Genomic DNA, 10,014 nt, shown 5'->3' with positions numbered 1-10,014 from the left:
TGGGTAATGGGATGCCGGCGTCTATGGAGTAATTTCAATGCACAGAAAAGTAAAACAAAAGTGGGACTGAAACATTGGCTCGCAATAATAGTCATTGATTTGGAGTAAGCATTTCAGCCATCCAGCCAATATTTGGAAAACTGAACACATTAGATCCAAAAGTTTAAAAATTGGCCAAGCATGACTTAAAATAGAATCTTGTTTCTGACACAGATTTGCTAGTTCCAAAGTCATCCTGAGTTTGGACGACGCTCTGTCATCTTAAATCTTACCTTTACAAAATCTGCTCTCAATGACTTTCGGAGATACATTGTCAAGACACTAGCACTTTTCAGGACGAATACAAGTTTGTCCATTCCACATGGGAAACAAAATGGCAACTTTTCCAACAGAATGAGGGGCTGTGGGGGTGGGGGAGATTTGAACGAATTTGATGTTGTCGTTTTCAATGTGAATTCACGCAGTAGCATTTCCCATGAATATTTTCACCTTGTCCTCTGGATCTCATTGCTGGTTAGAAACGTAATTGACTTGCTGAATAAAATTTTGCAAACAGACGACATTGCAAATGGATAGGGATCATCGAAACATCTGTTAGCAATTCTGTTCGACAATTTGCTCAATTTGCTGTTACTCATGCGAATGACTTAACGCTGAGTGAGAGAGGTTGAATCCCGCAGTGCCTTACTAGGCCATGCACGTTGAGCGCTGTTGCATTGCTTATGTCCATAGGCAGATCCGAACCACCGCAGCCAAAGCCAGCCGTACTGCTCCAACAAGCAGCCTCACTCAGAAACAGACTTGCAGGCAACGATTCCCGTTGTTTCAGCTCCAGCTAGACTGAAACCAAAGGTAATGGCCTCGATGTCTCCAGATCGTTGGACTGACACTGAATAAACAGCAGTGAACTGCTAAACTCACATTATAATTTGGCATTGTTAATCACGGACCGCATTAAAACCAGGGGTTTATAAAGTGGAACCCTTCAGAGCTGCTTCCAGCATTTCATAGAGCAAAATGTCCAGTTTCCTCTGGAATCCTGTCCTTTTGCTTTTTCACGGCCAGTCTTACCAGGTTTGCTAACAATGTGCACACTGCCATTCTAGCTAAACAGTCCATGTATATGTCTGGTTGAATGACCGACACACCGCCCCTCCATCCCAATGATTACGTATGCGAAATGAAGATGCGTGCATGGTGTTTCCTTCAATGTGCCAACTCTCCAAACCCAAGTCATTGCCAGTCACTGATAGTAGGAACAGCCAGTTCTCGGGATCAGTCACCTCCCTGTCTTCAGATCTGCAAGCGACTTCCTGGATGGGATCGTTGTTTGGTCTTTTTTTGGCACATGGTACGCCCCTTGAGGGAAATGCACACCATATCCAAACGGGAACTCTGCTTCTCTCTCTCTTTCTTCGAGAATTTATGATCTTACTTTCTAGGCAATGAGGAAATGTGGCTCAATGTTCAACCCGGACAAACGTAGATGAATCTGTCGGTGTCAGGGACGGTTGTCTTGGACAAAAAGCAGCGCTCCTATTGGGCGCCTCACCTGTTTTGCTGTGCTCGCTATTCTGTCATTGGACAATGAACCCATTGTTCAGGGCTATTGCCTGTTGTATAAAAACAGGAGTTCATGTGGTTTCGATAGTCAGAAAACAGCGATGGCTCTCGTTGAGCTCCTCCTCCTTTTCTGCATATCTCCAGGTAAGATTCGGACTTCTTTGTAAAATTTTCCTCTTTTGTACGTTGACAGAGAAAAGGAACGCTGAGTAGGTGTCTCGGAAACGCCGTGACAAACAGCGGTTGTCGCTTCCAACTGCTCTGATGCTGATGGGAATTCACCGCTCTTTTGCTGCTCAAAGTGTAATCTGAAATGTTCCCTGCTCAGTGACAGCGATGGGAAAGTTGCATTAATTTATCGGTTCTATAAGATGCTTAGATGTTTGTATTCATAAAATGCGAAATTCAGAGAGAGCTCAGAAAGCTTCCTCGGTTGCGTGGTTAGAGAGAAATCGATTTAGATTTAATTGGAACTCATCTATTTAAACGGGGCTATCGACAAAATTGCCCTTATGCTGAGGAAGTGAGTGATTGGAGGCCGTGTCAGAATGGGACAGGGCGAGGGATCCACTCCACAAATGGGCCCTGCATTACCCATGAGGGGATATATTGTGGATTTTGAAAGTTGTCAACGCAGGGCGGCCCAGTAGTTAGTACTGTTACAGGACAGCTTCAAGGAACGGTTTCAATTTCACCATCGGCAACTGATTGCATGGACTCTCCCCTGTGTCAGCTTCGGTTCCATTAGGTGCTCTGGTTTCCTCTGACAGTCCAAGGATGTGCAGATTATGTGTGTTAACGAAAATGCAGGGTGACAGGGAAACTGCGGGATGCACTGCGGCAGGTGTGACGCACCAAATGGGCTCCCTTTACGCTGCTGGGAATTAATAACAACCAAAACTGTTTTATAAAGTCAGCTGGTCTCGTATCATCCGCAGAGAAAGAAAGCTGAGTTAATAGTTCATAACTGACACAAATGTCATTGATCTGAATCCTTGTCAAAGCTGTCGACAATGCAGTCAATAGTGACAAGCACTCTTGTATTTCTTTCGACATAAGGGATAATGAGAACTGTGCCTAACATCTATCCTGATTCCACAGCTGGGAGAGATAATATATCCCTTTATGGCGCGGTTTTACCAACAGCATTTCAGTAAGCAAATTCTCATTCAGACCTGGCCAGTCTCTCTGGAAGATTTTCCAGTCCAGAATTTGTTGAGTCCCGGGCAGCCACAGTTCCTGTGGCCAGTTGTGTCCTTATGCAGGAGATACAAGAAACACATCAGTTCAAATGGCACAAAGAATCCTGACCATTCTGGTCTGAGTGTCCCTTACTGAAAAATCACCACCACACATTCTCATTATTTAAATGGTAACTAAGGGGAATGATATTATACCTCTATGCAATCCTGGATTGTCCTATCCTTCAGGATCCTCCAACTCACTTCTCTACAGTCAACAAGAAAATCTGTAATTCTTCCACATCTGAGCATACCTTTAAAGTTAGCTCGGAAGAGAGGGAGAGAGAGAGATAAAGGCGAAAACTACTTCTGAAATCTTTATGAAGGACCTTGCTGCCCAATGTTGCCCTTCTCAATCCAGTTCTCTTTCCATCAGCCTTAATTCGGTTAATCTGATTAACCAGTCAGGGCCAACGATCATTGATGCATGTCTTTATGGAAGAGTTATTGGAAATGCTTGTAAAATGACTCGATTGCTCGGTGCAGGAGGAAATGTGTTCTGAAGAGGGTTACAGTGGACCCGAAACATTGACCGTACATTCTCTGACTCCACAGCTGCTTCCAGAGTTGCTGAGTTTCAAGAGCAATTTCACTGTATCTTCTCCACGGGTCTTGAAATTGCACGCACTCCCGAAGATACACAGCGAGAGACTACTTTTGTGCTCTTTACTCTGAATCTCTTTTTAAAAAAATTGTCCATCGCCCCAACTCCACACTCAACTAAAATATGAAAACTGGTTCATTCATTGTATTCAGGGAAATATTCCCTATTTAATCAGAATCTCTCCCATGTCTCTGAATTTTAGTTTGGGCCACAATGTCATGTCACCTGTGTGAGAACATCTCCCTAAAGCTCCAGTCGCAATGGAAGGAAGGTGTAGACATGGAAACACTGCAGCAGGAAGTCTGCAACTCGCTGCCTCATGAGTCCAATTTGGTGGTGAGTTTCAGTAAGAATGAGATGGAAGGTGCTGGGAAAAAAAACATAACTGGAGGAAAATGTGCTTATTTAAGGAAATATATCGTTTCCTTGAAGGCATTTCAGGGAAGGTACACCAGGATGATCCTTTTGTATGGAGGGATTGATAATGAGCAAACGCTAAACAGGTTGGGACGTGAGGTGTTGGCAAGACAATCCAGGGTGGACATACACAGTTTGTGCTAGTGTCTGGGGAATGTTGTCGAACAGAGAGACCAAGAGGTACAGGTATATATTTACTTGAAGTGACGTCTCAGGTCGTCAAGGTGATGAAAATGTATTTTTCGTGCTACGTCCCTACATTGGTCAGAGCATTGAACACAGGAGATAAGATGTCATGTTAGAGCTGAATGAGAGTTTGGTGAGACCACTTTTCGTAAACTGTGCATTATTCTGCTCACTCTGCTGCAGGAAGGATAATATTAATTTTGAAAAGGAGCAAGGAAAGATTTACAAGGCTGTTACCGAGACTGGAAGGTATGAGTTATAACGCGAGACTGGGAAGGTTGGGAAGTTTTTTTTCCTAGAGTTTAAGAGGATGAGTGGGTACCATAAAGAAATGTAGTAAATCATACGGCGCACAGATTAGGCAAATTGCCGTTGTCATCTCTATCAGTTGGATGGTCTAAAAACCAGCCAGCGTAATGATAAGGTAAGTGGCAAAAGACTTAAATGAGAAGAGAGGGGTGACCTTTTCATACAAAGGGCGGTGCGTGTGTGCAGCGAACTAGTCGTGGAAGTGGTGAAGACTGTTACAATTCGAATATTCAAATGCATCTGCATGTAATCAGCTGAACACTTTTCTCTCTTGTCCACATCTTGTTCTGACAGTGCATGGATTTTATCAAAGAGCACATGAGGTTGATCACTAAAGCCGTGAAGATTCCGGGCACTTACGATCTGTGTGGGGTGAGTATCACAGAGTGGTCATTCATCACGCTATTTGACTCTGATGGCTAGCAATTGCAGTCCTCCAATTTCATCGCTCTGTGTACTTCAGAGAAAGAGCGAGCGAGAGAGAGAGAAGGTGATCTCGCAATTCAATTAAGGGAATGCAGAGAGTCAGTGGGCCAAATTTCGCTGACTGCTCTCTGCTCCTTCACTTTTAGGAACTGTCTCTTCTCAGCCTCTGTATCAGTCACAGAGTGTGCACGAGAAGGTCAGTCATTCCATTGCAGTTTCCTGCTGAGGCAGAGCCTGAGAGTTTGGCGCTGTCCCTTATGGTAAAGAATACCCCCAGCTACAACTCCCCTACACGCACACACAAACACACACACACGCTCTCACGTCCTCTCCTTAAACCCACGCTCTCTCACGCGCACTCAGATACACACACTCGCAGACACACACAACTCACTCTTACACACTCATACACAACTCATTCGTGCACGCACTCTGAATCCAACCGACATGCAGTTTCATACTTACACTCTCAATCACACACACACTCACACGAACATGGACACTCACGCATGCCATATACACACAGAGAAGCACCAGCACATACACACTCACTCGACCTAACAGAGACACACACACACCCAAACATGCACACAAACAGGAAATCTGGGTGTGTAGATGTTATAGAATTGACTTGCACAAACCACTGTGGACGCTCCATAAAATTTCAGATTGAAATATCAGAGAATTCTTCTCGTTAAAGGAGGCCTAAGTGCAGACATGTGCTGCTCGGCAGCAAATGATACTGTTGAAAGGTGAGAGAGGTTCCAGGATTTGAATGGTCTTCTCCTGTTCCTGTGTCTTACTCGTGGATATGAAGAGTTAGTGTTACACCAAGTGGAAGAGGAATCATTAAAGACCGATCGCTCGTCTTCCTTATTAAATTGGAGATGAAATTGAGCGAGGCTTCTAATTAAACTAGACAAGTCGATCGAAGGATAAATATGTTATTACCTAAGAACATTACCTCAGGGAGGAAGCTGTACAGAGAGGGAGCCATGTTTTTTAAAGGAGTTGAAGATGTTGTCCTGAGGAATGAGAAATTTTATTTTAGAATAAGACGTGAAGGCTCAGTTCCAGCGCTTGAGAGTTAAATGTTAGTAAGGAAATTCCGAATCAGAAAAGTAAGAAGAGCCAAGAGGGGACATGAGATGTCGTTGGCTGATTCGAGAAAGGAAAAGTGCACGGTTGTCTATAGGTATATCGATTTAAAGAATAGCGAGAATAAGATTAGGGTCAATCAAGGATAGTATTTGGTAGTTTTGGGTGGAGTCAAAGGAGATTGGCGAAGAGCTAAATGAATATGTCTCCTCAGGAAACATGTTGTCATGGAGGAAACTGCGATATAGGTGAATAGACAAAAAGGGATTGAGGTTCTCAAGGAGGAGGTGTTAGCAAATTTAGATACTGTGAAAACCAGTATGTCCGCCGGACCGAATGAGATTGATCCCAGGATTCCCTGGGAAGCCAGGAAGGAGAGTGCAGAGCCTTTGACTTTGATCTTTACATCGTCATTGTCTGTAGAATTAGTGCCAGAAGATTGGAGGATTGCAAATGTTGTTCCCTTGTTCAAGAAGGGTAATAGAGACAACCATAGCAATTAGAGAGCAGTGCGCCTTATTTCGGCTGTGGGTAAAGTCTTGGAAAGGATTGTAAGAGATATTATTTACAATCATCGAGAAATGAATAAATTGATAAGAGATAGGCAATACGATTTTGTGAAGTGGAGGTCGTCCCTCACCAAACTTATTGGGTTCTTTGAGCAAGTGACCGAAATGTTGGATGATGGTAAGGCGACTGATGTGGTGGATATGGATTTCATAAAGGCGTTTGGCAAATTCGCTACCGTGGCTATTGCATAAAATGCGGAGGCGAGGCTTTGATGGTGATCGGGCGGTTTGAATCAGAAATTGGCTAGCTGCAAGAGACACAGAATGTGGTTGATGGGAAATGTTCATCCTGGAGTTCAGCTACTAGTGTGCACGGCAATGATCTGCTTTGCAGCAACAGTTGATTTTCATTGTTTTCATGAATGACCTCAATGAGGGCATAGTATCATGAGTTAATAAAGTTGTGGAAGACCCTGTGGTCGTTAGAATTGAGGATCGTGCTGAAGGATGAAGTAACACAATTGCAGGTAACTGTGCTAATGGTACGATGCTTGGTAGTGTAGATGAGTAGAGGGATCACAGTTTCCATGAACGTTTGCCCATGGGCGTAGCCACCCAGGTTAAGGGGGTAGCTCAGAAGGCATACGGTCTGGTAGCTTTTATTATGAGAGGGACTGCGTTTCACAGCCATGAGGTGATGCTGCAGGTGTACAGAACTTTGGTGAGGCTGCAAATTGCAGAATTGCTTACAGTTCTGGTTAGCAGATGGATGTGGAAGTTACAGAGAGGGTTCAGAGAACATTTACCAGGATGCTGCCTGGTATGGAGGGAAGGGCTTACTGGGAAAGGCTGAGGGATTTGAGGCTGTTTTCGTCAGAGAGAAACAGTTTGAGTGGTGACTTATTGAGACGTATAAGTTAATCAGAGGGTTAGATCGGGTGGACGGTAAGAGCATTGGTATGTGTATGGAATGAGCTGCCAGAGGATGTGTGGAGGCTGGTGCAATTGCATCATTTTAGAGGCATTTCCATGGTACATGAATAGGAAGGGCTTGGGGACATATGGGCCGGGTGCTGGCAGGTGTGATTAGATTGTTGCTCACATACAGGAAAACAGCGTGGTGCTTGCTCTGTGTGGTTGACGAGAGAGTTGTGCTTCCATTAATGTCACCTTTGTGGATTTGCTTACAGGAACTGCACTTCTGTCCTTGGCTGCTCTGTAGACGTATAGGTGGATGTATCGCTGAAAATGGTGACGTTCCTCCTGTGTTTCGTCCATAGAAAACCCATCCAGTGTGAAGGAAGTTTGCACAAGTTCACTGCCAGTCGTTTTGTCGAATATGGAATATTTATGGGACGCAGCCTGACAGGAACATTTAACCGTTTCCAATCAACAAAACATCTGTCTTTAAAATAAAATGATATGGGTAAACTGCAGGCAAAGTGAATTGCTTCCATTTCGTAAACAATGTTCGCATGGACACGAGGGGCCGAAGCATCTGTTTCGATGCTATATACCCCTGGGACCCTTTGAACAATTCTCTATTCATTGAGCTTGACCTTTCAGCAATAGGAGACAAGAATAGAGACCTCCTTCACCCTCTCCCACTTATTGCGCCTTCCTGCCAAGTTGCACATCACCCGAGACCCCAGAAAAGCATCATTCCCATCCATGCTCCTCGAATCCAAACCTGTGATGACTGATATTCACTGAGGTCGTAACCAGACTGACTAATTGTCTGCACTTAATTCGGATCCCTCCTCATTTTTTGTCACTGCATTCACCCCCATTATAGCTCAGGGATAAAACTGTGCATCATCTCAACCTTGTCACCGTGATTCCAGCGTGTTCACCTAAAGGGTAAGACGCTGGTTAAATGTTCACGCAAATTGGTAACCAATGGTGAATATAGTGCCCGATGACGTCGATACCACATGTGCAGATGAGTGGGTGAATTGATTCAAACTCCCAGCTGACTTGACCTTTCGATCTCTTTGCATCATTTAGAGTGCTTATTTCTACGACGTTATGGCACCTCCCAGCCCCATCTTACCTTTACAGTGTCGTCAACAACATAACGTTTTTTGGATGGCTTATGTCTCTCAAATCAGTTCTGCATTTTCCTGACATGTCTGCATTTTGTACATTCCTCCGTCTTTCAGAAAGCTTGCTTTTATGTGTGGCATGGCTGGATCGAACAACATTCTGCAAAATTAAAAATGCACTTCCAGGCAAGGTATCACAACGACATTGAAGCAGAATAAAAAGTGATTATATATTTGCTTCGAACTCTCATTGAGGAACAGCACCAATAGTTCAGTCTTTCTGCCTGTTGTAAAATTTTATTTATGTTCTTTTGCCTGCCTTTACAGTTTGTCAGTAATCACTCGCGCATCACAATCACTACCGTTGTGTGCAGGTTGGTTATCAAACTAGATTATTGCCTCGCCCTTACCGTCCACACGAATCCGTCCTTCTGGATGTCCTGTGTACAGTTCTGGGCAGCACGTTGTTGGAAATGTGTTGGAGAGAGTGCAGTTGGTGGTTCACAAATCGCTTCGAAAGCGAAATTTTAAAATGGGAGTACTAAATTTGGAGGGGAGAGCGGAAGGCAAGAGAGGTTTAGATAGAGGATTTCAAGACTATGAATTCTTAGCACAAAATAGCCATTAAAACATTGTCTACCTATCTTTAAAAGGCCAATGCGTGAGATGGCTCAGTTTTACAATTATTGTCAACGGATGTTGTTGAGAGAATAACTTTCTCATCCAGCCAGTAGTTACGTGGTGGGATGTTGTGTCTGGAAATGTTGGGAAGGCACGTTCACTTGAATACATTTAGGAGAATGCTTTGGATGGGAAATGAGAAGTAATAATCCTGAGTCATCCTGACATCACTGCTTTTGGGTTGCAATGCTGTGCTTGCAGCCTGAGACCAAAACGTCTGCTTTGAGAGCCATGACCCTGATGTTAGACACACTTTGTTGGTGGGAATGTACCCCTTGAGTATTGGCTATTCACCTTCTCCCTGAACCAAACAGTAGGGGCTTTATAACCTCAGGGCTTCCGTATATTTGGATCATGTCTTTCGACACTTCTTCCCTTTCCCCCGTCCAGCTGAAACTAACATGATCATCGATCTTGATTGACCATTGCTGCTCCTCCTTCCCTCGACAACCTATTAGCAATGGAACAGGATCTAAAGCAGTATCTCTTTCGATAGTGAATGGCCAGAACCTGGCAGTATTCCTGCCTCGTCATCTCACTATTGCACTCCCCTTCCTGCCCGTGCAATCCTACACCATTGTTTTACTGCGACCCCTCTCCAACTTCTGTACAAATTGCAACATCCGCCGACATTTCTGCCATCTACAAATGGAGCCCATCACCAGTGATGTATTTCCCTCCACTCCACTATCTGCTCTCCGCAAAGACCGTTTCCTCCACGACCACCATGTTAGGTTCACGCTTTGTAAAAAAGCCGCCCTCCCCTCCTGGCACCTTCCCCTACCACCGCAGGAATTGTAAAACCTGGGCTCTCTCCTACCCACTCACCTCCGCCCAAGACCCCAAGAAGCCTTCTATACCCATCAACGTTTCACCAGAGCTTCCACACATGTCGTTTACTGTATCCGTTGCTCACAATGCGGTCTCCTCTACAC

General features: G+C 44.4%; 1 protein-coding gene across 3 annotated transcripts; it reads left to right on the top strand.

Annotated features, from left to right (window-relative positions):
* Nucleotides 1–1,522: 1,522 nt before the first annotated feature.
* On the top strand, nt 1,523–7,789 carry LOC148137822 (uncharacterized). Of its 3 annotated transcripts, none has more exons than XM_087982242.1 (4): nt 1,523–1,707; nt 3,611–3,744; nt 4,615–4,692; nt 7,634–7,789. In XM_087982242.1, exons 1-4 carry the CDS (start codon nt 1,665–1,667, stop codon nt 7,649–7,651), a joined length of 273 nt encoding a protein of 90 aa, XP_087838368.1. In that variant the 5' UTR covers nt 1,523–1,664; the 3' UTR covers nt 7,652–7,789. The 3 variants fall into 3 exon arrangements, 2 of the variants coding, with proteins under 2 accessions (XP_087838368.1, XP_087838367.1); XM_087982241.1 differs by having other exon boundaries at nt 7,544–7,789; XR_015754199.1 differs by lacking the exons at nt 1,523–1,707; nt 3,611–3,744 and adding an exon at nt 4,105–4,260 and having other exon boundaries at nt 7,544–7,789.
* Nucleotides 7,790–10,014: the final 2,225 nt, after the last annotated feature.

Source organism: Chiloscyllium plagiosum, unplaced genomic scaffold (genome assembly GCF_037043375.1).
Source record: "Chiloscyllium plagiosum isolate Xiang-an unplaced genomic scaffold, Cpla_swu_hap1 HiC_scaffold_42, whole genome shotgun sequence".
In the NCBI taxonomy this organism is placed as follows: Eukaryota; Metazoa; Chordata; class Chondrichthyes; order Orectolobiformes; family Hemiscylliidae; genus Chiloscyllium; species Chiloscyllium plagiosum.
This window is presented reverse-complemented; position numbering and strand designations above follow the sequence as displayed.

Coding starts and splice junctions, on each gene's coding strand:
- LOC148137822 (XM_087982241.1), top strand. CDS start 1,665: ATGGCTCTCGTTGAGCTCCTCCTCCTTTTCTGCATATCTCCAG. Junction 1,708..3,610: donor CCTTTTCTGCATATCTCCAG/GTAAGATTCGGA, acceptor TCTGAATTTTAG/TTTGGGCCACAATGTCATGT. Junction 4,693..7,543: donor GCACTTACGATCTGTGTGGG/GTGAGTATCACA, acceptor ATTTGCTTACAG/GAACTGCACTTCTGTCCTTG.